The sequence below is a fragment of the Carettochelys insculpta genome, chromosome 6 (assembly GCF_033958435.1).
Source record: "Carettochelys insculpta isolate YL-2023 chromosome 6, ASM3395843v1, whole genome shotgun sequence".
In the NCBI taxonomy this organism is placed as follows: domain Eukaryota; kingdom Metazoa; phylum Chordata; order Testudines; family Carettochelyidae; genus Carettochelys; species Carettochelys insculpta.
Genome location: NC_134142.1, coordinates 122233778 through 122261550, shown reverse-complemented (window position 1 = coordinate 122261550; position 27773 = coordinate 122233778). Strand labels below are relative to the sequence as shown.

The window sequence follows — 27773 nt, the reverse complement described above, 5'->3', positions numbered from 1 at the left end:
CCCGCAAAGGCTGAAGCCATGTTTAGCCCCATGTTCAGTCCCTGGGCCCCACAATTCCCTTTGTGAGGTTACTTTCCATTCTCCCCAGCTGGGGCTGCCCCCACCATCTCTTCCCGGACAGGGTCTCTGCTCCGTCACCCCGGTGTCACCATCTCATACACACGGGCCAGGGCCAGAGTTGTCTCGAGCAACCTCCGGCCAGTCCCGGCCCCACGGGCCGCCGCCCATCGCCAGAGGCCTCCAGCGATCAGCCGGGACGAGCAGTGGGACCCAGGAGTCCTGATAGGCGAAAGGAGCTGGAGGCGCAGGCGCAGGCGCAGGCGGGCGCTGCCCGGCGATGGCTACAGCAGGGCAGGCGCAGGTAGGGGTTGGTGGGGGCCGGGGCTCCTGGGACACTGTGAGAGCGGGATCGGGGGTAGCGGCTGTGGAGCGGCGCTGGGACCCCGGGAATCGCCCCAGAGGCTCGGAGCGTGCGGGGGGGTCCAGCTGTAGGGAACCGGGAGCGGTCCTGGCCGGGCGGAGGAGCCCGGAGGCTGCGAGACGGAGGCGGAGCGGGGGGACCCCAGTCCCGGGGCTGCGGGGTGGGGGGACTCCGGCTGGGAGGGGGAGCAGGAGGCGGGTCCCCGCCCCACAGGCCCGCGGGGAGCCCGGGGCGGAGCGGGGTTCGCTCTGTTCTGTCCCCTTTGTTCTGGGCACGTGCGGACGGGCAGCCCCAGCGAAGGCCGCGCTGCCGCCAGGGGGCGCTCTGCAGTGCCGCGCCGCGCCGCGTCGCCGGCTGGGGCGCGCTGGCCGTGCGGCCCTTGTGGGGTTCGGAGGGGCGGGGCAGAGGCTGGCGGAGGGTCCCTGGAATGTGAGTGTGTGACGTGTGCCCGCAGCTGGAGGCGGCGTTCGAGGCCGTGGCTTTGTATTTCAGCCGGGAGGAGTGGGAGCTCCTGTCCCCGCCGGAGCAGCGGCTGTACCGGGACCAGATGCTGAGCAATTACCGGGCCCTCCTGTCCCTGGGTAAGGAGGTGTTTATCTTTTGTAAAAGCTGTGAAATCTCTGTGTTCCCTCGCTGCCATCCTGCACCCCAGTGGTGACAAACAGACCAACATCAGTCATTTTCAGGTTGGCTTTGTCTTAAAGGAGAAATCAGGGCTGCAGAGCCTGGAGTGAAACATAATGTACCTTATTTGTTTGCATTATGTACCTCAGTCCTGGCACAGAGGTGGTTGCAAACAGCACATGGCCAAATAAGGCAAAGAGGAAAACTTTCCTGTAACAGCTCCCCACATCCCGAGAAGGAGTGAACATTATACGTATAACATCATAGAGCTGAACATCCTTAGCAAAAGACCAGAGAGGTCTATGTAACAGTGACACACATTGACACCTGCCATGGCTGAACCCCCCTTGCAAACTGAGAAAGGCAGTAGACATTGCCCCTTCAAAGCAGACGTGGCCTTACCTGGGGGGAGAGGGAGGAGGTTTCTTTGCAAGGAAGGTTTACATCGTTTCATTTTATTTCATTATGCTCCTGCTCTGGATTTTTTCTTTTGCCTCTGAAGCAGCACATGGGATTGCTTCTTTGATATGCCAGGTCCTGTGCAGGCACACTGTGGCCAAGTCCCTCCTGAGCTAGGCAGCCCAAAGGCATCAATGAATTGCTGCTCCCAAAACGTCAGTGATAAAACTCATTCTGTCCCCTCAAACAGGCTATTCGGGTTCCACACCGGACTTAATCTGCCGGATCGAGCTACGGGAGGCAGAGCTCTGGGTCGAGGATGCCCAGAATTTTAAGAAATGTTCCGGACCTGAGACCCCCTCCTCACGTGAGTGATGATAATTGAGTCCCTTCTGCCTTGCGCAGCTGCTAGGATGTGGTTCCTGAATATGCAAGGCAAAGGCAGAGCAGATCCTCCTGCTGGGAGCTGAAGTGAGATGCATTTATGTTGGGAATTAGGTGCCAGTGTTACAGTGGGAGGCGAATGAGCCACTGGCAAAGCTCCCCTTGGGACAAGATATATTCTTGATCACTGTGCGTCCCTCAGTGGAGATGGAGTGTTGTTCTCAAAGCCCTGCTCTAGCTTAGGCAGGAATTGTTGGGACAGAGACAGGAGTGGCTGTGAGAGATTCTCTGGCTGGGATGTCCAGGAAGCCAGGTTGGATGGGTCAAAAGACCCTGTCTGGCCTCCATATCTCTGAATCACAGAAAGCATTGTCATGTAGGACTAGAAGGAGCCTTACTAGGTTATCTAGTCCACCCTCTGCACAGAGACAGGACTATGTATTACTCAAGCCATCTCTGATGGGTATTCATCTAATTGTTCTTAAAATCTTCCAGAGGTGGAGATTCCACAACTTGCTCAGATAATTTAATCCAGTGCTTAATTACCCTGACAATTTGGAAGTTTTTCCACATGTCTACCCTACATCTTCCTAGGTGGAATCTAAGCTTGTTAGCACTTCTGGTCTCAGTATTTATTCATCCTGTGCATAGTCATCTACCCAAATGAGGGCATCTTCAGTGCTATGACGCAGGGGTGAGCAAACTTTTATTTTGCGTGTGGCTCTCAGGAGGAGCTTTGTTTAAAGTCTCCGTGAGCCACGTGTGGCTCGAAAGGTTGTGGATTTGCCACAACACAGTGTCTATTCACCATATGTGGCGAGCGGCTAATCATAGAATTCTAGGGCTGGAATGGACCTCAGGAGGTCATCTAGTCCAGCCCCCTGCCTACAGCAGGAACAACTCCAACCAAATCATCCCAGCCAGGACTACCTCAAGCTGGGACTTAAAAACCTGTAGGGATGGAAATTCCACCACATGTCTCAGTAACAGGTCTGAGTGCTTCACCACCCTCCTGGTAAAATAGTTTTCCCTAATATCCAATCTACACCTCTCCCTCTGTAACTTCAGACCATTGTTCCTTGTTCTGCCATCTGTCATCACTGAGAACGGTTTCTCTCCATCTTCTTTAGAGCTGTCTTTGAGGAAGTTGAAGGCTGCTATCAAATAACCCCTCACTTTTCTCTTCTGTAAACTAAATAAGCCCAAATCTCTCAGCTTCACCTCTTAAGTCATGTGCTTCAGCCCCTGAATCATTTTTGTTGCCCTCCACTGAACCTGCTCTGAAGCATCCACATCCTTACTGTATTGGAGGGCCCAGAACTAGATGCAATACTCCAGATGTGCCCTCACTGATGCTGAGTAGAGGGGAATAATAACTTCTCTCTGTCTGCTGGAAATGCTTCTCCTAATGCACCCTAATATGCTGTCAGCCTGCTTGGCTGCAAGGGCACACTGTTGACTCATATCCGGTACCTCATCCGCTGTAATCCCCAGATCCTTTTCTTCTGCACTGCTACTTTGCCAGTCGATCCCCAGCATGTAGAAGTGCTTGGGATTCTTCCATCGCAAGTGCAGGACTCTTCACTTCTGCTTGTTGAACCTCATCAAATTTCTTTTGGCCCAATCCTCCAATTTGTCTAGGTTGCTCTGAACCCTGTGCCTACCTTCCAATGTATCTACCTGACCCCATAGCATAGTGTCATTTGCAAAATTGCTGAGGGTGCAACCCATCCCCCAGGTCAGGTCATTAATAAAGATGTTAAACATAGAACCGATCCTTGGGGCACTCCACGTGAAACCAACCACCAGCCAGACAGTGAGCCATTGACCACTACCCGCTGGGCTTGTTTGTCAAGCCAGCTTTCTATCTACCTTACAGTTCATTTATCCAATCCATACTGTCTTAACTTACGCGCAAGAATATTGTGGGAGAGTCAAGATATGTCACATCCATTGACTTCCCCATGTCCACAGAGCCAGTTATCTCATCATAGAAGCTCATCAGGTTGGTCAAGCATGACTTTCCCTTGGTGAATCCATGTTGACTACTGTTGAGAGTCCCCTCCATGATTCTTCCAGGGACTGAGGAAAGGTTGACCAGTCTGTAGTTCCCTGGATTGTCCTTCTTTTCTTTTTTAAAGACGGCTACCACATTTGCTTTTTCCCACTCTTTCTGGATCAGTCCTGATCTCCGCAAGTTTTCAAAGATAATGACCAAAGGCTCTGCAATGACATCTGCCAATTTCCTCCGAACCCTTCAGTGTATTAAATCCAGACCCAAGGATTTGTGTGTGTCTGGCTTTTCTAAGTAGTGCTTAACCTGTTCTTTCCCCACCAAGGGCTGCTTACCTCCTTCCCACACTGCATTGCCTAGTGCCATAGGTGGGGAACTGATCTTGTCTGTGAAGACTGAGGCAGAAAAAGAATTGAGTACTTCAGCTTTTCCTGCATCCTCTGTCACTAGGCTACCTTCCTCATCCTGTAACGGCCCCACACCCTCTCTGATCACTTTGAATGTATTGAACACCATGAGCCTAAGTAATTCTTCACTCTTTCTTTTCCCATTTTAGCCTCAGCTCCTACCCCATTGATACTGATGTTAGCAGCCATTGGTTGACTTCCACAGCAAACTTTTTGGTGAAGACTGACAGAAAAGAGGCATGGAGTAGTTTGGCCATTGCTGCATTTTGTCTTACTGTCTTTCCCTCCTCATTTAGCAATCGGCTTAGCCTATCCTTACTCTTTCTCTCACTTCCAGTAGATTTGTAAAGTACTCATTTCTTACCCTTCATATCCCCAGCTGGTTTAATTTGACTATTTTTTTTGCTATGTTGTGTTGTGCTCAGGGAATCGGGAGAAAGCTGGGAATGTGTCACAGCAGGGAGGTGTCAATCATGTATGACATGTGGCCATCACTCCATGTGGGGGACATCAGTTTGTATGGCAGGTCTTGTGAGCTTCCCAAATTCTCTGTTACACATTCTAAGTTCTGCACATTGCGGTTGTAAGAATGTTGCAGTCTGGCAGCTCTGATTTTTGGGGCTGTATCCTGAATTTGATTCTTAAAGACACAGAGAAAGGGGAAATCACTGAATCTGTGACATTTTTCTTTCCTTGATACACCTGCAGCCCTAACCGTGATCTAATATGGGGATTGCCCCTGCTCTCTCCAGCAGGGCCCAGGATCCCTGGCAGAAAGAGGACACAGCCTGCATTTGGAGAATATGTGACAGGGCAGCAGGATCCCCGATCTCATGAAGGGAGCCGTGCACAGGGTGTAGTCTGTGTCTGGGGTAAACTCAGCCAGAAAATGGACCTGGCTGCACGGCAGAGTCTCTGCATGGGGCAACATCCCCACCACTGCTTTGACTGTGGCAAGAACTTCAAAAAAGCCTTCGCCCTGAACCGGCACCAGTACACGCACACCGGGGAGCGGCCGTACCACTGTGCCCACTGCGGGAAGGGCTTTACAGACAGATCAATCCTGAGAACACACCAGCACACGCACACCGGGGAGCGGCCATACCGCTGTGCCGAGTGCGGCAAGGGCTTTACACACAGTTCTACCCTGAGAACTCACAAGCACATGCACACTGGAGAGCGGCCGTACCGCTGTGCCGACTGCGGCAAAGGCTTTGCAGACAAGTCAGCCCTGAGAAAACATAAGCGCACGCACACTGGGGAGCGGCCCTACTGTTGTGCTGACTGTGGCAAGGATTTTACCAGCAGGTCAAGCCTGAGAACACACCAGAACATGCACACTGGGGAGTGGCCATACCAGTGTGCCGACTGTGGCAAGGGCTTTGCACAGAGCTCAAAGCTGACAAGACACCAGCATGTGCACACCGGGGAGCGGCCGTACCGTTGTGCTGACTGCGGCAAGGACTTTGTACAGAGCGCCAGCCTGAGAAAACACCAGCGCACGCACACCGGGGAGCAGCCGTACCGCTGTGCTGACTGCGGCAAGGGCTGTACAGATATCTCAAACCTGAGAAGACACCAGCGCACGCACACCAGATAGCGGCCGTACCGCTGGGCTGACTGCAGCCAGAGCTTCGCACGGAGATGAAACCTGAGAACACACCAGCGTGGGCACACCAGGTAGCTGCTGTGCTGACTGCGACATGGGCTTTGAGCGCATATCACGCTTGGAAAGACATCAGTTCACCCCTCGTGGCGAATGGCTGCCCTAGTGCACTGAGTGTGCCAAGGGCTTTGCACAACTCAAACACCTGTGTAAACACCAGTGTGCACACACTGAGTGGCCATTCCAGTGCCCTCTTTGTGGTAAGAGTTTTGCACATCGCTCGCACCTGAAAATGCACCAGCGTGTTCACAGTGAGAAGCGGCTGTACAGCTGTATTGACTGTGGCAAGCGCTTTTCTGAGTTGGCCAATCTCATCCGGCATAGGGTCGTGCACGCTAATGGCCTGCCGCTGCCAGGGTCTGACGAGCCTCTGGCACGCAGTGGGGCTTGGCACAGCCCCAGCAGATGCAGCCGACGTATAAGGATCAGCTTTTTTTCCGAGCCCATGTTGTAAGCCTTGAAGCCTAAGGCCTTGGTCTACAGCCAGCTTAAAAGAGCTGCAGCCATCAGTGGTAAAGCAGGAAGTCACACCTTCTCATTCCGTCTAACTGACATTGAAAGTGTGAGACCAGGCTGTTAAGGAGGAGACCCTGTCCTAGTGGCACCTGCTGTAACCAGGAAAAGAAACAGCTCTCCAGACGGTTAAAGAAAACTTAGTGCAGTAGCTGTCAGACAAAATGACTTATAAATCGCTGGGGTTGTGAAATCCTCATTCCTTTGTTTTCCTGTCCTTGTGGTCCCCATTCCCCTACTGTTGCTGTCTGATCTCTGGTTCTCTAATTGTTTCTGTCCCCGGCATACTGAATGTTGCTAGGTGTAAATCAGTTGAGGTGGTGGGATACCACTGGTTAAATTATTATGTTGTTGTATGCAAAGGCTTGGGAAGCAACATTTTAAGGATGTAATTGGTTAAGGTACAACCCAGCAGGACTCAAGTTTCATGCTATAACCAGGGGTCCAAAGGGAAGCTTTCTGGGAACCACCTCTAGAAAACAACCCTAAGATCAGAGCTGCCCGACGTTAACCCTGTGCCGATGACACTGTGCAGAAAATGGAGTCCCCCAGGTGGACCCTATCCTGAGTTGGCGCTCCAGCAGTCCTCCTGCGTGACTTCCCTTTGAATACAGGGTTAGCAGTAAAGCTTGGGAAATACATCAGATAAGAAAATAACCCCAGTTACCAAATGATTCTTACAAGGTATCCAGAATCTCTGTTCTGAAATCAGTGTCCAAATGCCTCCCCTGGCTTTTAACATAGTCAAGAGTGAACCTCTCTCGGCCAGCAACATCTGTAATCCAGCATGGTTTTACTTAGACTAATGTTGCACTGTGATTCTGTTTTTATGTCTGTATATCCACATTATCTACTGATTAATAAAGGTTTTACATCCTACAGACTTCTTTTCTTACACATGCCGAAAGCGGTGTTTATTTTTCATCTGAACATTTAGGGGTGTCTGGTTGCCTAGCAACAGTTTCCCGCTCTTTCTGATTTTCCTGCCTTTTCTCCTGAACCAGGAAGAGGAACCCGCTCTCAAATAGAGGTTGTCCTGCTGTAACAGCAAACACGATGGTGTAAACCGAACAGTTCAGCCAGTTACAGGAGAGTTTGACAAATTCACTTTAACATGTTGCATACACTGTCACAGCCTGGGCAGAGGGGGGAGGCTGAGAGGGAGGAGCTTGGAGCATGGGTCCTGGTTTGGCCACTGAGGGTAAATATGGTGCAGTTGCATTCAACTGACACCCACAGGCCAGCCTGGACCTTGGCAGCCTCTTCCTGGGGGAGCCCAAGGACAGGGAACTCCCAGGGCCAGTGTGACTGTAAGTGGTCTTCCCCATCCTGCCTCACATCTTGCTACCTTCTCAAATCCTCCTGCCTCTGTCTAATACCTCCATCCCTCAGACCTTAAACCCACTGCCCTAGACTTCCTATCTGCAGCTATCTCCCTGTCTCATCTGCCTCCCTCTCTCCTGCCCGGTCAGTCTGCCCCTCGCCTGATGCCCATACTGTGGGCTTTCTTTTGGGGGCATCCTGTCCTATCTGATCCCATGGCCTATACCCCCTGCACCATAATCAGCTTCTCACCTGCTGTTTTCATAGCCCCCTCCTATCCACTCCCCTTGTTTTAGTCCCTCCAACCCATTAGTCCCCAACTGTGTCCCGTACCTGAACACTCCCAGGCCTTTGAGTCCTGCCCCTGCCCCATCTACACCCTGTGCCCAGAATCCAGCCCCCTGTTATGTTGCCCATAGATTTCATGCCCCTGTTTGCTCAAGTACATGTCTGGGGCCTTCCCTGGGTGGGTTAATGCACCTCCACCAGTACCCTTGGGTGACCTCTTCAGACTGACACCAGAGGGGTTTGCTCAGGACAAGGGGATCTGCCCTGGGCAGGGCAGGATGGTGCTGGAGTGTCCCCTGGCTGCAGGGGGGGTCCCCTTGGGAACGGCTCTTGTCTTTAAGTCATTTATCTCAGATAACAAGGGATGCGGTCAGTCCCCCCTCTCCCCATGGCTGCAGACACGTTTAGCCCTGGGCCTCAGATTTTCATTCCTGAACTTACTTTCCATCCCCCCACCAGTGCCGCCCCCTCCCCAGCTCTGCCAGGCCCGGGGTCTCCGCCCGACACCCGCTGGGGCTGTGCCCCCCTGCCCCCACGGCACAGAGCCGGGGCCGGGCCAGGGACAGCGGTGGCTGAGCCAGCCACGGACAAGGGCAGCGGCTTGTCTCGAGCAGCCTCCGGCCAGTCCCGGCCCCCAGCGAGCAGCCGCGGCGGGCAGCGGGACCCAGGCGTCCGGGCGGGGGCGGGGCTGGAAGGTCCCCGCGGCTGGAGCTGGCGGTGCAGGCGCAGGCGCGGGGCGGGAGGCGCTGCCCGGCGATGGCTGCAGCGGGGCCGGCGCGGGTAGGAGCCGGTGGCGGAGCAGAGCGGGGCCGGGGGCAGCAGCCGGAGCGGTGGGGCCCCGGGAGCCGCTCTGAGAGGCGGGCGCGTCCCCGGGGCTGGGGAGCGTACGGGGGGCCCGGCCGTGCGGCCATGCGGAGCCGGGCGCGGCCCCGGGGGAGCCCAGGCCGGGGGTTGGGAGTGGGCGGGGCGGGCAGGAGCTTGGTCCCTCCCCCGGGGCGCCGGATCCCTCCTAGCGCCGGGTCCGGAGCCCCGCGGGGAGCGCGGGCGAGTCCTGCCCCTAAGCAGCGGGGCCCTGAGCGATGCTCGCTCCGGTTTTTCCCCCGGGGGTGGGATAAAGTTTGTCCTGTGCCCCGGGGCGGGTGCGGATGTGCAGCAGCCACAGAAACACGCTGGCGGCAGGGGACACTGTGCGGCCCCTGAATCTGCTGGGGTCTCCCCTGGCTGCGGGGCGCCCCCTTCGGAACGGGGTGTCGTTCTGCGGCACCTGAGTCTTCTGGGCAGCGCCCAAGTCCTCGTCTTCTGGGGAGCAGGGACCCCAAGACCCCTGGGGGAGCGGGATGGGGCGGGGCAGAGGCTGCTTGGCTGAGGGGGTCCCTGGAAGTCACCACCACATAATCTCTGTCCTGGCTGGGGGCTGGAGCATCCAGTGCTGAGTGTGTGACTTGTGCCTGCAGCTGGAGGTGGCGTTCGAGGCCGTGGCTCTATATTTCAGCCGGGAAGAGTGGGAGCTCCTGTCCCCTCTGGAGCAGCAGCTGTACCGGGACCAGATGCTGAGCAATTTCCGGGCCCTCTTGTCCCTGGGTAAGACCCATTCCCCCTGTATTGTCTGCAGAAAAACATCCAGGTTCCCTCCAGCCTCAGCTGCCATGTGCCACTGAGTGGTGGCAAATCTCAACCCCTCTCAGGCTGGCTTGCCATTGAAGGAGAAATCGGGGCCTTGGAGCCAGAGACTGATGTTAATGTAACAACTTTACATGTACAGGTTCATCCACTCTGGCCCAGCTACATTGAAGGTCAGGCATGATTTTAGTTAGCTAGACCACAGCTTATGGCTTTGCCTCAGTATTGTGCATTCCTATAAGGTTTGTTTCCAGTCACCAGTCCTGGCTCTCAGTATTCTGTGTTGTTGTTTAGCTGTAGTTTACCCCTAAGTGTGTTCCAAGATCTTAGTAAGCAGAGGCAGCATTGGGAATGTCGGTAGGTAATATCAACTTGCTGTGGTCAGGCAGATTCTCTTGTTCCACAGTGGTCAGGGTCCTGGAGCTGCTGGACTAGCGATGTTCAAGGTAAATTATGTACCTCCTGGCAAAGAGGTGATTGCAAACAGCAAATAAGGCAATGGGGAAAAAGTCTCCTGTAAGAGCTTCTCATATGCAAGAAAGAAGGAACTTCATATATTTATCAGCCCTAGGGAACAGTGCTTGCACCCTAACCAAAAGAACCAATAGGTTATGTAAGTGTGACACCTGGTAACACCTGCTTTCAATCACTTCCATTACACACCAAGAGAGATAATAGACTACTTCCAAGCAGCAAGTGAAGTTGCCAGGTGGCAGGTGGGAAGAAATCTCCTCTAAGGCAGGTTTATTTTGTTATGCTCCTACTTGGGATCTTTGCTGTTGCTTTGGAAGTAGAGCCCAAGATGGGGCCTTGTCGTACCAGATGCTGTGAAGACACACCATGTCCGATGCCCTGTTGTGCTGGGCGGCCCAAACACCTTAATGAGTCATTGCTCCCAAAACTATAGTGATAAAACTCATTCTGTCCCCTCAAACAGGCTATTCGGGTTCCACCCCAGACTTAATCTGCCGGATCGAGGTGGGGGAGGCAGAGCTCTGGGTCCTTGATGGTGAGAGTTGTAGGGAAAGCTCCGGCCCTGCGACCCGCTTCTCTGGTGAGTGATGTTAACCTGGTCTCTTCTGTTGTATACAGCTGCTGGCAGAGGGCTCCTTAACGTAGCAGGCAAAGGCAGCATGAGATTTGCTGGCTGGAAAGAGACAAGAGACCAACTGATGTTGGGAATTAGGGGCGAGTGTTGGGCCGGGAAGGGAATGAACCATTGTGTCAACCCTAGCAGTAAGCTGATCTAAGCCATGTAAATTTGAGTTGCACAAGCAGTGTAATTCACATTGCGTAGCTTCAAGCTGTAGCGTGGACCTGTCCTCAGCTGCTTTATAATGGTCTATAAACACCCATGAGGGGACTGTAGTCCCTCAGCTAAGCTGGTGTGAAACTGATATAGTTAAAATTAGCCAAATGCTGGGCAACGGGCTCTAGAGTAAAAAAACAGGTAAAAGTGACAATCCAGCACCACAGAAATAAACCTCTCATTAAAAACCATTGGTTTGAAAACAATACCAGGGCCCTGCTGTACCAGGTACTGTGCGATTCCTGGGCAGGCTACAATTTAAGCATAAAATAAGGCCCACAAAGGAGCAGGTGCTACCACTGCATGAATACCGTAGGGTAGACCCTCCCTGAGTCTGGCCGCAGATTAGTCACAGCCTGTGGTATCAAAAATGACAGAGCTGGTCCAGTACATTTAGTAATAGTCACAGGACACTAAATGTACTGATGCGGCTCTGTAGCTTTAATTAAACCAGCCCTGCTCACTTGCTACCCAAAGAGGCTCCCTGCGACCCTAATCCCAGCCTGACGCAGAGAAGTCAGGGCAGGCTGGAGAAGATTTGGGTGGTGATGCCACTCCTTGAAGTTTGGCCTTCTTCCCCCACCGCCATGACCAGGGACTGGGACAAAGCTGAGAGTCTCTGTAACCCCCAGGCCAGGCCTCCGGGCCAGAGGGAGGCCTTGGGTGCAGATGTGAGGGACAGGAGCTGCTATTGTAGGGCGAGGTGCACACCCAAAACCAGTCATTCGAAAAATGGGGAAATTGCTCCATTTGTGACATTTTTCTGTGGTTGACGCACCTGCAGCCCTAAGTGTGAGTTTACCCTCTGGTGGCCTCTGCTCTCTCCAGCAGTGCACAGCATCCCGGGAGGAACGAGGACACAGTCTGCATGTGGGGAGAGCGCGGCAGGAAAGCAGGATCCCGCATCCCACAGGGGGAGCCAGGCACAGGACAGAGCCCTTCCTCAGGATAGACTCAGCCAGACACCAGGCCTGGCCACACACCAGAGACTCCCCATGGCCTGGCTTCCCCACCACTGCATCGACTGCGGCAAGACGTTCAGCAACGCCTCCGCACTGACAGAGCACCTGCACGTGCATATCGGAGATCAGCCCTTCCAGTGTGCAGAGTGTGGCAAGGGCTTTGCACAGAGATCAAACCTGAGAATACACCAGCGCACGCACACTGGGGAGTGGCCGTACCGCTGCGCCGACTGCGGCAAGGGATTTTTACGGAGCTCAAACCTGAGAATACACCAGTATCTGCACACTGGAGAGCGGCCGTACTGCTGTAATGACTGTGGCAAGGGCTTTAGAGACAGGTCAACTCTGAGAATACACCAGCGCAGGCACACCGGGGAGCGGCCGTACTGCTGTGCTGACTGTGGCAAGGGCTTTGCACAGAGCTCAAGCCTGAGAGCACATGCGTGCCTGCACACCGGGGAGCAGCCGTACTGCTGTGCTGACTGTGGCAAGGGCTTTCGACACAGGTCAGCCCTGAGAATACACCAGCGCATGCACACCGGGGAGCAGCCGTACCGCTGTGCCGACTGCGGCAAGGGGTTTACACAGAGCTCAAACCTGAAGACACACCAGCGTGTTCACAGCAGAGGGCAGCCGTATCGGTGTACTGAGTCCTCGAAGGGATTTATGCGCATCTCACACCTGTGAAGACACCAGTGTTGAACTCTGGGGAGTATCCAAACTATTGTGCAGACAGCGGCAAATGCTCTTCCCTTTATCCATCAACACCTGGCACCAGGTCACTCATATGAAGGCGCCTCTGCCACCAGAACCTGCGGGGCTTCTGGTAGCCCAGGGACCTGACACAGCACCAGCAGAGGCAGATCAGGGAAGGATCCTGTCCACAAGACTGTGGGGCAGGGAGAAGAGTTGGCCCAACAGTGGAGGAGGAGTCGGGTGGGGGGACTTCTAGAGCAGATGGTCACAGACTCAGGAGTTGCTCCTGCTGTCTCTTCTGAGCAGAGGTGTCTGAAGAAGGACCATGTAACTCATGTATAACCCAGGTCTGTCTCACTGGGTGTTACTCTGCTCTTCAAGAAGCTGACGGCTTCAGAGCATCAGGTCGTTTCACCCTTAGCTCCTGCTAATTCCATGCTTAAAAATTGTGTAAATAAATAACATTGTAATCACCATAGTGTCAATTATTTTGGTAATTTAGATGAAAATAATTCCCAGTAAATGTCCATAACAGGAGTCAGCAACCTTTCTGAGGGGGAGTGCCGAAATCTGACCTCATGACTTGTCTGTAACGTTGAGAGCGCCGGTGCCACTCTTTGAAATCACTAATAGTCGTACTTACAACAGGATCATCAATAAATAAAGAGGCAGAGCTTTACCATCTGTCTTTAAATCTCTGTCTGGCCGTGTTCTTTAAATATCTAAAAACGTCTGGAATTTTCATACCGGTTGAATGTCTCATCCCAGATTCCCTGCTCCGGCATTATGCGTGGTCGGGTAAGGTGACAGAAGTTGCTGCACCAGGGAGCCCCAGCCATAGAGGGTACTAGGGTTGGTGGACTCCTCTGGTTTGGCAGGGAGCCCCAGTGACAGGGAGCAGAGGTGCTGCTGGCCCTGAGCAGGGAGTCACTGGTGGGAATTGAATCCAGTGAAAGGGGTGAGGCTGAGCTCCGGCTGGGTACGGCTCCGACTCTTGGTCTATAACAAGAGAGATGACAGCAAAAGATTCACCACTGGATGGACCTTTGGTGCAATTTGCAACGATTATACAAACGTGGATGATCAGATCTGGTAATCATAACCTTGCCCTGATAAACCTGGTGTATCTAGCAAGAGCCATTGAACTGTAAAATACTGATCTGCCCCTCTCTGCTTCCTGTGTCCTACCCCCGCCTCAACTGATCCTGCTCCCTACATCCTACCACGGCTCCCCTGATGTCTTATTTCACTAATCTCCTGACCCTTCTCCCCACGCCTAGGTCCTGACCCCCATACCACGGGCCCCCTTTTTTCAGCATCCAGCACCAGCTACCCCATGTCCTATCCTCCCACATACCTGCTCCTTACTCACTGTTTTCTTAGAGTCTCCCCTTTGCCCACCCATCCCATCTCTCTCCCCATACTATTTGACCTGAGCCCACTCTCCCACCATGTCCTGACCTCCATCCCCACCTGGTGCCCAGATTACAATCCCACTGCATTACAGTCCCTCATGGGTTTCGTGCCCCTTCTCCCAGCCTCCCCTCTCTGGCTTGATGCAGCTCCATCAGCACCCTAGGGTGGCCTCTTCTGCCTGGAATGCAGAGGAGTTTACCCAGGATGGGGGGAGGGGCAGCTGGTGTCCCAGGCAATGAGTCGCAGCACCTGATGCTCTTGGGGACAGATCCCCACTGCAAGGCTGGGCAGGGCTGCTGGCTCCCCAGATGAGGGGCACACTAAGGTCCTAGGGAAGCCTGTCACAGGGGATCGAGCAGCTCTGTGCTATTGACACCCCACAAGGGGATCGGCCCTGGGCAGGGCAGGAAGCTGTCAGGGTCTCCCCTGGCTGCAGGGGGTGTCCCCTTTAGAACGGGGCTCTTGTATGAAATAAGTTATTTATAGCAGATCACAGGTGGGGGGCGGCTGCCCCTTCCCAACCCTTCTCACATGGGGCTGCCGACACGTTCTAGCCCCAGAGCTCAGTCCCTGGACCCCACACTTCCCTCTGTGACATCAGTTTTCATGCCCTCCACTTGGCGCCTCCCGTCCCACCCCACAGGCACTCCCAGGCCCGGGGTCTCTGCCTGACACCCGCTGGAGCTGTGCCCCCCCCCCCCCCCCCCCCCGCACAGAGCCGGGGCCGGGCCAGGGACAGCGGTGGCTGGGGCTGAGCCAGCCATGGACAAGGGCAGCGGCTTGTCTCGAGTAGCCTCCGGCCAGTCCCGGTCCCCAGCGAGCAGCCGCGCCGGGCAGCGGGACCCAGGCGTCCGGGCGCGGGCGGGGCGGGGCGGGGCTGGAAGGTCCCCGCGCTGGGGCCGCCCCCGCGGCTGGAGCTGGCGGTGCAGGCGCAGGCGCGGGGCGGGAGGCGCTGCCCGGCGATGGCTGCAGCGGGGCCGGCGCGGGTAGGAGCCGGTGGCGGAGCAGAGCGGGGCCGGGGGCAGCAGCCGGAGCGGTGGGGCCCCGGGAGCCGCTCTGAGAGGCGGGCGCGTCCCCGGGGCTGGGGAGCGTACGGGGGGCCCGGCCGTGCGGCCATGCGGAGCCGGGCGCGGCCCCGGGGGAGCCCAGGCCGGGGGTTGGGAGTGGGCGGGGCGGGCAGGAGCTTGGTCCCTCCCCCGGGGCGCCGGACCCCTCGCAGCGCCGGGTCCGGAGCCCCGCGGGGAGCGCGGGCGAGTCCTGCCCCTAAGCAGCGGGGCCCTGAGCGATGCTCGCTCCGGTTTTTCCCCCGGGGGTGGGATAAAGTTTGTCCTGTGCCCCGCGGCGGGTGCGGATGTGCAGCACCCACAGAAACACGCTGGCGGCAGGGGACACTGTGCGGCCCCTGAATCTGCTGGGGTCTCCCCTGGCTGCGGGGCGCCCCCTTCGGAACGGGGTGTCGTTCTGCGGCACCTGAGTCTCCTGGGCAGCGCCCAAGTCCTCGTCTTCTGGGGAGCAGGGACCCCAAGACCCCTGGGGGAGCGGGATGGGGCGGGGCAGAGGCTGCTTGGCTGAGGGGGTCCCTGGAAGTCACCACCACATAACCTCTGTCCCGGCTGGGGGCTGTAGCGGGCGGTGCTGAGTGTGTGACTTGTGCCCGCAGCTGGAGGCGGCGTTCGAGGCCGTGGCTCTATATTTCAGCCGGGAAGAGTGGGAGCTCCTGTCCCCTCTGGAGCAGCAGCTGTACCGGGACCAGATGCTGAGCAATTTCCGGGCCCTCTTGTCCCTGGGTAAGGCCCATTCCCCCTGTATTGTCTGCAGAAAAACATCCGGGCTCCCTCCAGCCTCAGCTGCCGTGTGCCACTGAGTGGTGGCAAATCTCAACCCCTCTCAGGCTGGCTTGCCATTGAAGGAGAAATCGGGGCCTTGGAGCCAGAGACTGATGTTAGTATAACGACTTTACATGTACAGGTTCATTCTCTCCAGTCCGGCTACATCCATAGTCTGGCATGATTTAGTTAGCTGGACACCTCTTTTATGGCTCTGGCTAAGTTTTCTGTGGTCCCAAAAGGTTTATTTATAGCCATAGAGTCCCAGCTCTCAGTGTTGTCCGCTGTTATTTAGCGGTAATTTACCTCTCAATTTCTTCTAAGAGCACAGTAAGCAGAAGCAGTGCTGGTATTGTGTAGACCGTATGGACCTCCTGTGGTTGGGCAGATTCTCTTGTTCATCACTGGTCAGACCTGGGGGTGCTGGACTAGAGAGGTTCAACGTGTGTTATGTACCGTCTGGCACAGAGGTGGTTGCAGACAGCACAGGAGCAAATAAGGCAATGGGGAAAAACTCTCCTGTGAGAGCTTCTCACATCCTAGAAAGAAGGAACTTCATATACACAGCACTGTTCCAGTCTAGGGCTTGCATCCTGAGCAAAACCAGTGGTAGGTGTGTGCACTCAGAGAGATCGTAGACTGCTCCCCAGCAGGAAGTGAACGTCCTGGGTGAGAGATGGGAATAAATCTCCGCTAATGGAGACTTACTTCCTTATGCTCCCGCTTGGGATCTTTGCCGTGGCCTCTGAAGCAGTGTCCGAGATTGGGACCTTGTCAGCGCAGCTCCGGGCGTGGTACACTGTGACCGAGGCCCTGTTGTGCTGGACGGCCCAAACTCATCAATGAGTTGCTGCCAAAGCTATAGTGATAAAACTCATTTTGACCCCTCAAACAGGCTATTCGGGTTCCATACCAGACTTAATCTGTCGGATTGAGCTGGGGGAGGCGGAGCTCTGGGTCTGTGAAGCTGAGAGTTATGGGGAAAGCTCCGGCCTTGTCACCTCCTCCTCCTCCTCCGGTGAGTGCTACTGATCCAATTTCTTTTGCTGTATACAGCTGCTAGCGGAGGGCTCCTTAACATAGCAGGCAAAGGCAGTGTGAGATTCACTGGCTGGGAACAGACGGGAGGCCAATTTACATTGGGAATTAGGGGGCCAGCGTTTGAGGTGGGAGGGGAATGAGCCATTTTGTCGACCAAGGATGGTACAGCCCTGGCAATAAGTTGATCTAAGCTTTGTATATTTGAGTTACACAACCAGTGTAATTCACATTGCGTAGCTTCAACCTGTGATGTGGGCCTGTCCTCAGCTGTTTTCTGCTGATGAGTCTGCGCCCACATGAGGGGACTGTAGTCCCTCAGCTAAGCTGGTTTGAAGCCCATGAAAACTGGGCAAATGCTGGGGAACGGACCTGACGGTAAAAAGAGGTAAAAGTGCCAATCCAGCACCATAGTCGTAAGCCCCTCTGACCAAAATGAAAATAAAATCTGTTTGAAAACAAAACCAGGGCCCCGCTGTGCCAGGGACTGTGTGTTTCCTGGCTAGGTCATGATTTAAGCATAAAAAGAACCAAGAGGTACAGGGTGCACCATTCCCTGAAGTTTGGTCTTTTTCCCCCACCCCCATGACCCAGGGCTGGGACAAACCTGACTGTCCCTGTAACTCCCAGGCCAGGTCTCAGGGCAGAGGGAGGCCTTGGGTTCAGATGTGTGGGACAGGAGCTGCCATTGCAGGGTGAAGCTCACACCCAAGCCAGTCATTGAGAAATGGGGAAATCGCTCTGTTTGTGACATTTTTCCAGCCTTGATGCACCTGCAGCCGTAACTGTGAGCTAATGCTGTGGTGGCCTCTAATCTCTTCAGCAGGGGCCAAGATCCCAGGAGAAACGAAGGCACAGTCAGCATGTACACAGAGCATGTCAGGAAAGCAGGATGCCACGTCCCACAGGGGGAGCCAGGCAAAGGACAGAGCCCTTCCCCAGGATACACTCAGCCAGACACCAGGCCTGGCCGCACACCAGAGACTCCCCATGGCCTGGCTTCCCCACCACTGCATCGACTGCGGCAAGACGTTCAGCAACGCCTCCGCACTGACCGAGCACCTGCACGTGCATATCAGGGAGCAGCTCTTCCATTGTGTTGAGTGCGGCAAGGGCTTTGCACAGAGATCAAACCTGAGAATACACCAGTACTTGCACACCGGGGAGCGGCCGTACCGCTGTAATGACTGCGGCAAGGGCTTTAGAGACAGGTCAACCCTAAGAATACACGAGCGCAGGCACACCGGGGAGCGGCCGTACCGCTGCGCTGACTGCGGCAAGGGCTTTGCACAGAGCTCGAGCCTGAGAGTGCACCAGTGCCTGCACACTGGGGAGCAGCCGTACCACTGTGTCGACTGTGGCAAGGACTTTAGACACAGGTCAGCCCTGAGAATACACCAGCGTACGCACACTGGGGAACAGCCGTACCGCTGTGCCGACTGCGGCAAGGACTTTACACAGAGCTCGCACCTGAAAAAACACCAGCATGTTCACAGCAGAAAGCAGCCGTATCGCTGTACCGAGTGTGGGAAGGGCTTTATGTGCATCTCGAACCTGCGACTACACCAGTGTTAAACATAGGGAAGTATCCAAACTATTGTGCAGACAGCAGCAAATGCTCTTCCCTTTATCCATCAACACCTGGCACCAGGTCACTCATACAAAGGCACCTCTGCCACCAGCACCCGAGGGACTTCTAGCAGACCAGGGATCTGACACAGCACCAGCAGATGCGGATGAGGGAGGGATCCTGTCCCCATAACTTTGGGGCAGGGAGAAGAGTTGGTGCAGCAATGGGAGGAAGAGCAATGGGGTGAGGGGACTTTTAGAGCAGACGGTGACAGACTCAGGAATTACTTGTACTGTCTCTTCTGAACAGAGGTGTCTGAAGAAGGACCGTGTCACTCATGTATAACCCAGGTCTGTCTCACTGGGAGTTACTGTACTCCTCAAGAAGCTGACGGCTTCAGAGCATCAGATCATTTCACCCTTAGCTCCTGCTAATTCCATGCTTAAAAACTGTGTAAATAAATAACACTGTAATCACCATAGCGTCAATTATTTTGGTAATTTAATTGAAAATAATTGTCAGCAAATATGTCTATCTGGGGTCAGCAACCTTTCTGAGGGGGAGTGCCGAAATCTGACCTCATGACTTGTCTGTAACGTTGAGAGTGCTGGTGCTACTCTTTGAAATCACTAATAGTCGTACTTACAACAGGATCATCAATAAATAAAGAGGCAGAGTTTTACCATCTGTCTTTAAATCTCTGTCTGACCGTGTTCTTTAAATATCTAAAAACGTCTGGAATTTTCATACTGGTTGAATGTCTCATCCCAGATTCCCTGCTCCGGCATTATCCGTGGTCGGGTGAGATGACAGATGTTGCTGCACCAGGGAGCCCCAGCCGTAGAGGGTACTAGGGTTGGTGGACTCCTCTGGTTTGGCAGGGAGCCCCAGTGACAGGGAGCAGAGGTGCTGCTGGCCCTGGGCAGGGAGTCGCTGGTGGGAGCTGAATCCAGTGAAAGGGGTGAGGCTGAGCTCCGGCTGGGTACGGCTCCGACTCTTGGTCTATAACAAAAGAGATGACAGCAAAAGATTCACCACTAGATGGACCTTTGGTGCAATTTGCAACAATTATACAAACGTGGATGATCAGACCTGGTAATCGTAACCTTGCCCTGGATAACCTGGCATATCTAGCAGGAGCCATTGAACTGTATAATACAGAGCTCCTGCCCTCTCTGCCTCCTGTGTACTAACCCCACCTCACCTGTTCCTGCTCCCTACATCCTACCACGGCTGCCCTCGTCTTCATCTGCCACTGCTCCCCCCCCAACATCTTACTTCATTAGCCCGTCTCCTGAACCTTCTCCCCACCCCAAGATCCTGACCCCGCATGTCAGGGACCCACTTTTTTGGCATCCTGCACCATCTACCCCTATGTCCTATCCCCGCACATACCTGCTCCTTACCCACTATTTTCATGTCGTCATCCCCCACATCCCATCTCTCTCCCCATACTATTTGACCTAAGCCCACTCTCCCACCATGTCCTGACCTCCATCCCCACCTGGTGCCCAGATTACAATCCCACTGCATTACAGTCCCTCATGGGTTTCGTACCCCTTCTCCCAGCCTCCCCTCTCTGGCTTGATGCAGCTCCATCAACACCCTAGGGTGGCTTCTGCTTGAAACCCAGAGGGGTTTCCTCAGTTTGGGGGGAGGGGCAGATGGTGTCCCAGGCACTGAGGTCCACCACATGCAGCTCTTGGGGACAGATTCCCACTTCATGGCTGGGCAGGGCTGCCGGCTCCTTTCAGTGAGGGGCCCAGCGAGGTCCTTCCAGAGAGGCCTGTTATGGCAGGAAGCTGCTGGGGTCTCCCCTGGCTGCAGGGGATGTCCCCTTTGGAACGGGGCTCCTGTTTGAAAGAAACATCAGAGAGGTAACCGTGTTCATCTGTGTTTTCCAGAACAACAAGTCCTGTGGCAACTTGGAGACAAACAGATATTTTGGAGCATAAGCGTTTGTGGGCAAAGACCTGCTTCATCAGATACATGAGTGGGGGGTTGGTTTCACAGGGATTTTTAAAGATGGGGGTGTCCCACTAAAACAGAGGACCAGAGCTGACAAGGTCTATACAGTCAGGGTGGAAATGGCCAATTATCAGTAGTGTACATCGAGAGGAGAAAACAAGTCAGATCAGTCGGGGGATGTGGCCCATTGTCAGATTCTAATGTGGGGGTGTAAACATCCAGCACAGAGAAGCTGCTTTTGTAAGGGGGCCAGCCACTCCCAGTCTCTGTTTGATTCTTGTTTGATGGAGTCAAATTTGCAAATGAATTGCAGCTCAGAGATTTCTCTCGCCATTTGATTTTTGAAATTTTTTTGTTTCAGGATGGCTACTTTTAAATCTGTGACTGAGTGTCCAGGGGGACTGAAGGGTTCTCCTACAGGTTTTTGTACATCCTGTTCCTGATGTCTGATTTATGTCCATTTATTCTTTTATGTAGAGACTGCCCAGTTTGGCCAATGTAAATTACAGCAGGGCATTGCTGGCACATGACGGCATATATTATATTAGCAGATGTGCCGGTAAAGGAGCCCCTGATGGTACGGTTGATGTGAGGTCCTGTGATGATATCACTGGTGTAGATATGTGAGCAGATTTGGCAGCAAGGTTTGTTGCAGGGATTGGTTCCAGGTTTAGAGTTACTGTGTTGTTATCGAAAGTTCATAGACTACTAGGACTCGAAGGGACCTTGAGAGGTCATGGAGTCCAGCCCCCTGCCCTCATGGCAGGACCAAGTACTGTCTAAACCATCCTTGACAGACATTTATCTAACCTGTTCTCAAGTATCTCCAGAGATGGAGATTCCACAACCTCCCCAGGCAATTTATTCCAGTGTTTGACCACCCTGACAGTTAGGAACTTTTTCCTAATGTCCAACCTAAACCTCCCTTGCTGCAGTTTAAGCCCGTTGCTTCTTGTTCTACCCTCAGAGGCCAAGAAGAACAAGTTTTATCTCTCCTCCTTATGACACCCTTTTAAATACCTGAAAACAGCTATCATGTCCCCCTTCAATAACAAACAATAAGCATAAATAAATAAATAAAAATAAACAAGTCCAATTCTTTCAGCCTTTCTTCATAGGTCATGTTCTCTAGACGTCTGATCATTCTTGTTGCTCTTTTCTGGACCCTCTCCAATTTCTCCACATCTTTCTTGAAATGCGGTGCCCAGAACTTGACACAATACTCCAATTGAGGCATAATCAGTGCAGAGTGGAGTGGAAGAACGATTTCTCCTGTCTTGTTCACAACACACCTGTTAATGCATCCCAGAATCATGTTCGCTTTTTTTGCAACAGCATCACACTGTTGACTCATATGTAGCTTGTGGTCCACGATAACCTCTAGATCCCTTTCTGCCATACCCCTTCCTAGACAGTCGCTTCCCATTCTGTATGTGTGAAAGTGATTGTTCCTTCTCCAGTGGAGCACTTTGCATTTGTCCTTATTAAATTTCATCCTGTTTACCTCAGACCATTTCTCCAATGTGTCCAGATCATTCTGAATTCTGACCCTAACCTCCAAAGCAGTTGCAACCCCTCCCACCTTGGTATCATCTGCAAACTTAATAAGTGTACTTGCTGGTTGCTGGTGAGAATTCGTTTAAGGTTGGCAGGCTGTCTGTAGGCAAGGACAGACCTGCCTCCCAAAGTCTGTGAGAGTGAAGGATCATTGTCCAGGATGGTTTGCAGATCACTGATGATGTGTTGGAGAGGTCTTAGCTGGGGGCTGTATGTGATGGCCAGTGGTGTTCTCTTGTTTTCCCTGTGAGGCCTGTCTTGCAGCAGGTGGCTTCTGGGTACTCATCTGGCTCTGTCAATCTGGTTCCTCACTCCCTTACGTGGGTATGGCAGTTTGAGGAGAGTTTGATACAGGTCTTGCAGATGTTTGTCTCTGATGGAACTGTCTGAAAGAAGTTATGTACAGCAGCTCATGGGTGCAGGGGCAGACGCCCCCTCCCAGCCACCTTCCCCCCATGGCTGCAGCCACGTTCTGGCCCCAGTGTTCAGTCCCTGGGTCCAAGACTTCCCCCTATGACATTAATTTTCCATCCCCCACGTTCCCCCACCACTCTCCCAACACCCGCTGGGGCTGTGCCCCACCCCCCCGCACAGAGCCGCGGCCGGGCCAGGGACAGCGGTGGCTGGGGCTGAGCCAGCCACGGACAAGGGCAGCGGCTTGTCTCGAGTAGCCTCCGGCCAGTCCCGGTCCCCAGCGAGCAGCCGCGGCGGGCAGCGGGACCCAGGCGTCCGGGCGGGGGCGGGGCTGGAAGGTCCCCGCGCTGGGGCCGCCCCCGCGGCCGGAGCTGGCGGCGCAGGCGCAGGCGCGGGGCGGGAGGCGCTGCCCGGCGATGGCTGCAGCGGGGCCGGCGCGGGTAGGAGCCGGTGGCGGAGCAGAGCCGGGCCGGGGGCAGCAGCCGGAGCGGTGGGGCCCCGGGAGCCGCTCTGAGAGGCGGGCGCGTCCCCGGGGCTGGGGAGCGTACGGGGGGCCCGGCCGTGCGGCCATGCGGAGCCGGGCGCGGCCCCGGGGGAGCCCAGGCCGGGGGTTGGGAGTGGGCGGGGCGGGCAGGAGCTTGGTCCCTCCCCCGGGGCGCCGGACCCCTCGCAGCGCCGGGTCCGGAGCCCCGCGGGGAGCGCGGGCGAGTCCTGCCCCTAAGCAGCGGGGCCCTGAGCGATGCTCGCTCCGGTTTTTCCCCCGGGGGTGGGATAAAGTTTGTCCTGTGCCCCGCGGCGGGTGCGGATGTGCAGCACCCACAGAAACACGCTGGCGGCAGGGGACACTGTGCGGCCCCTGAATCTGCTGGGGTCTCCCCTGGCTGCGGGGCGCCCCCTTCGGAACGGGGTGTCGTTCTGCGGCACCTGAGTCTTCTGGGCAGCGCCCAAGTCCTCGTCTTCTGGGGAGCAGGGACCCCAATACCCCTGGGGGAGCGGGATGGGGCGGGGCAGAGGCTGCTTGGCTGAGGGGGTCCCTGGAAGTCACCACCACATAACCTCTGTCCCGGCTGGGGGCTGTAGCGGGCGGTGCTGAGTGTGTGACTTGTGCCCGCAGCTGGAGGCGGCGTTCGAGGCCGTGGCTCTGTATTTCAGCCGGGAGGAGTGGGAGCTCCTGTCCCCTCTGGAGCAGCAGCTGTACCGGGACCAGATGCTGAGCAATTACCGGGCCCTCCTGTCCCTGGGTAAGGCCCATTTCCTTTTCATCCCTTGCAGAGAAACCCGGCTCTCTCCAGCCTCAGTTGCCACGAGCCTCTGAGCAGTGGCAAATCTCAGCTCCTCTCAGGCCGGCTTCCTGTTGGAGGAGAAATCGAGGCCTCAGAGCCTGAGGCTAATGTTAGTGTAACAACTTCACATGTACAGGTTTGTCCTTTCTTGTACTTACATCCGTGGTCTAGCATGATATCACTTAGCTGGATGACAGGTCATGGGTGGTGCTAAGTTTCTCGCCGTCCTGTAAACTTTATTTACAGCCATCAGTCCTGGCTCTCAGTGTTTTGTACCATTATTTAGCTGTTGTTTACACCTAAATGCCTCCCAAAAGCTTAGTAAGCTGTGGAAGTCTTGGTAATATGCTAGACTAGGTTGACCTGGAGAGTTTAGACAGTTTCTCTTGTTTGGCACTGGGCAGGGCCTCAGGGTGTTGGATTAGAGAGGTTCAACCTGTATAGTGTACCTCCTGGCATGGAGGTGGTAGCAAATGGCACGTGAGCAAATAAAGCAATGGGAAAAAACTCTCCTGTTAGAGTTCTTCACATGCGCTATAGGGCCCTATGCTGGAAGGGTGTGTCTATACTTGCAATCCTCTTTTGAAAGAGATATGCAAATTAGGTAAATAAAATGCAAATGAGATATACATTTGCATATTGAACACCTCATTTGCATGTTACTTTGAAAGAGCTTCTTTTGGAAGAAGAAAGCCGGTGTGGATGCTGCTCTTTCGAAAGTAAACCTGTCTTAGAAAGAATCCTTCTTCCCTTTATTTAATGGGAAGAAGGATTCTTTCCAAGATGGGGTTTACTTTTGAAAGAGCAGCATCTACACTGGCTTTCTTCTTTCGAAAGAAGCTCTTTTGAAAGTAGAATATGCAAATGAGGTGCCAAATATGCAAAATTATACGTAATTTGCATTTTCGATCACCTCATTTGCATACCTCTTTCAAAAGAGGAATGCGAGTGTAGCTGCACCCGAACAGTACTTGCTCCCTAAGCAAAAGAACCAATAAGTTTGTGTAAGAGTTCTACCTGGTGACACCCGCTTTCACTCACTTTACACACTGAAAGGGATCCTCGAAAGCAGGTTTAGCTCGTTATGCTGCTGCTTGGGATATTTGCTCTGGCCTCTGAAGCCGCGTGTGAGATTGGGACCTTGTCTGTGCAGCTCCTGGCGTGACACACCGTAACGAAGGCCCTGTTGTGCTGGGCAGGCCAAATGCATCAATGAGTCGCTACTTCCAAAAGTTTATCTCTAAAACTCATTCTGTCCCCTCAAATAGGCTATTCGGGTTCCAAACCAGACTTAATCTGCCGGATCGAGCTGCGGGAGGCAGAGCTGTGGGTCCAAGTTGCTGAGAGTTTTAGGGAAAGCTCCAGCCCTGCGACCCCTTTCTCCGGTGAGTGATACTAATCTAATCTCCTCTCCTTTACACAACTGCTAGTGGAGGGCTCCTAATGTAGAAGGCAAAGGCAGTGTGAGCTCTGCTGGCTGGGAACAGACGGGAGACCAATTTATGTTAGGAATTAGGAGCCAGTGTTGCGGGGGAGGGGAATGACCATTGTGTCAACCAAGGCTGGTACAGCCCTGGAAGTAACTTTTGATTTAAGCTGTGTAGATCTGAGTTACATGACAATGTAGTAATTCACATTGTGTAACTTCAACATGTGTCCTCAGCTGCTTTCTAGTGGTCTGTACGCGCCCACATGTGGCAATTGTAGTCCCTCAGCTAAACTGCTGTGAAACCGATACAGTTGAAACTGGGGAAATGCTGGGCCTATGCTAAGAACAAGTGAAAGTGCCGATCCAGCTCCATAGTAGTAAGCCCCTCTGACCGAAATAAAAAGAAAATCGGTTTGAAAACCAAAGCAGGGCTCTGCTGTGCCAGGTGCTGTGTGTTTCCAGGGCAGGGTACGATTTAATCATAAAAAGACCCAAGAGGTACAGCATGTGCTGGAACCAGGCACTAGAACCAGACAAACAGCAAAGGGTAGAACCTCCCTGAGTTCAGCCATGGATTAGGCCTGTCGGTCGGTGTCAAAAATGTCAGAGCTGTTCCAGTCAGTTTAGTAAAAGTCACAGGTCACTAAATACACCCAGCCCTGCACACTTGCTGCCCAAAGGGGCTCCCTGCAGCCCTGCGACCCTAATCCCAGCCTGGCGCGTAGGAGTCGGGGCAGGCTGGAGAAGATCTGGGTGGTGATGCCACTCCCTGAAGTTTGGCCTTCTTCCCCCACCGCCATGACCCAGGGCTGGGAAAAAGTTGTCTCTCTGTAACCCCCAGGCCGTGTCTGAGGGCCAGAGAGAGGCCTTGGGTCCAGGCCTGAGGGACAGGAGCTGCCATTGCAGGGTGAGGTGCACACCAAAACCAGTCATTGAGAAATGGGAAACTTGCTCCATTTGTGGCATTTTTCCAGCCTTGATCTACCTGCAGCCCTAACCATGAGCTAACGCTGTGGTGGCCTCTGCTCTCTCCAGCAGGGCCCAGGGTCCCAGGAGGAACGAGGACACAGTCTGCATGTGGTGAGAGCGCGGCAGGAAAGCAGGATCCCGCATCCCACAGGGGGAGCCAGGCACAGAGCAGAGCCCTTCCCCAGGATACACTCAGCCAGACACCAGACGTGGATACACTCAAGAGGCTCCCCATGGCCTGGCTTCCCCACCACTGCATCGACTGCGGCAAGACGTTCAGCGACGCCTCTGCACTGACCGAGCACCTGCATGTGCATATCAGGGAGCAGCCCTTCCAGTGCGCTGAGTGCGGCAAGGGCTTTGCACAGAGATCAAACCTGAGAATACACCAGCGCATGCACACCGGGGAGCGGCCGTACCGCTGCGCCGACTGCGGCAAAGGCTTTTCACAGAGCTCAAGCCTGAGAATACATCAGCGGGCACACACTGGGGAGCAGCCGTACCACTGTGCTGACTGTGGCAAGGGCTTTGCACACAGGTCAAGCCTAAGAACACACCAGCACACACACACTGGGGAGCGGCCGTACCTCTGTGCCTACTGCGACAAGGGCTTTACAGACAGGTCAACCCTGAGAACACACCAGCGCACGCACACCGGGGAGCAGCCCTATCTCTGTGCTGACTGCGGCAAGGGCTTTACGCGGAGCTCTAACCTGAGAAAACACCGGTGTGTGCACACTGGGGAGCGGCCGCACCGCTGTGCTGACTGTGGCAAGGGGTTTACGCAGAGCTCGCACCTGAAAACACACCAGCGTGTTCACAGTGGAGAGCGGCCATATCGCTGTACTGCTTGTGGAAAGGGCTTTATGTGCACGTCAAACCTGCGAACGCACCAGTGTTGCACACCAGGGAGCATCCAAACTTTTGTGCTGACAGCGGAAAGTGCTTTTATCTTTAGCCAGCCTCTCCCAGCACCAGCTAACTCACACTAGGGCGCCTCTGCCACCAGCGCCTGAGGGACTTCCGGCAGCCAACAGGCCTGGCACAGCATCAGCAGATGTGGATGAGGGAGGGAATCTGTCCCCATGACTATGGAGCAGGAGAGGATGTGGCCCTCCAGTGGAGGAGAAATCGCGTGTGGGGACTTGTAGAGTAGACGGTCACAGACTCAGGAACTGTTGCTGCTGTCTCTTTGGAACAGAGGTGTCTGAAGAGGGACCATGTAACTCATGTATAACCCAGGTCTGCCTTACTGGGTGTAACTCTGCTCTTCAAGAAGCTGATGGCTTCAGACCATCAGAAAGTTTCATCCTTACTGCTGCAGGAATTCTACTCTTAAAAATTGTGTGAATAAAGAACACCGTAGTCACGATATTGTCGATTATTTTGTAACAAAGAGGAAGCCGTGCTAGTCTATACACTATCAAAACAAAAAGCAGTCAAGTAGCACTTTAAAGACTAGCCAAATGGTTTATTAGGTGAGCTTTCGTGGGACCTAGGACCTAAAGGTATGTGTGTTACTGAAAAGGAATTATCGCACCGTTTTGGAAAGAGAAACATCTGAGCTGGCTTTTATGTTCAAATTCGGCACATTAACACATGGTTTAAATCGTGATGGGAACTTTCTGAGTCACTATAGGGGCTTGTCTGCATACTTGGCTCAATCTAATTCTTGAC

General features: G+C 54.2%; 2 protein-coding genes across 2 annotated transcripts; both read left to right on the top strand.

Moving 5' to 3' along the window:
• Nucleotides 1-326: 326 nt before the first annotated feature.
• Nucleotides 327-7299, top strand: LOC142014948 (uncharacterized). The gene is made up of 4 exons (XM_074998272.1): nt 327-361; nt 876-1002; nt 1695-1811; nt 5002-7299. Exons 1-4 carry the CDS (start codon nt 338-340, stop codon nt 5847-5849), a joined length of 1116 nt encoding a protein of 371 aa, XP_074854373.1. The 5' UTR covers nt 327-337; the 3' UTR covers nt 5850-7299.
• Nucleotides 7300-8788: 1489 nt separating this feature from the next.
• LOC142015177 (uncharacterized) lies at nt 8789-27456 on the top strand. The gene is made up of 9 exons (XM_074998594.1): nt 8789-8819; nt 9494-9620; nt 10597-10713; nt 11797-12613; nt 14860-15028; nt 15703-15829; nt 16764-16886; nt 17730-18447; nt 26377-27456. Exons 1-9 carry the CDS (start codon nt 8796-8798, stop codon nt 27086-27088), a joined length of 2934 nt encoding a protein of 977 aa, XP_074854695.1. The 5' UTR covers nt 8789-8795; the 3' UTR covers nt 27089-27456.
• The last annotated feature ends 317 nt before the right edge of the window (nt 27457-27773 follow it).

Coding starts and splice junctions, on each gene's coding strand:
- LOC142014948 (XM_074998272.1), top strand. CDS start 338: ATGGCTACAGCAGGGCAGGCGCAG. Junction 362..875: donor CTACAGCAGGGCAGGCGCAG/GTAGGGGTTGGT, acceptor GTGTGCCCGCAG/CTGGAGGCGGCGTTCGAGGC. Junction 1,003..1,694: donor CCGGGCCCTCCTGTCCCTGG/GTAAGGAGGTGT, acceptor CCCCTCAAACAG/GCTATTCGGGTTCCACACCG.
- LOC142015177 (XM_074998594.1), top strand. CDS start 8,796: ATGGCTGCAGCGGGGCCGGCGCGG. Junction 10,714..11,796: donor CCCTGCGACCCGCTTCTCTG/GTGAGTGATGTT, acceptor TGCTCTCTCCAG/CAGTGCACAGCATCCCGGGA. Junction 15,830..16,763: donor CCGGGCCCTCTTGTCCCTGG/GTAAGGCCCATT, acceptor CCCCTCAAACAG/GCTATTCGGGTTCCATACCA.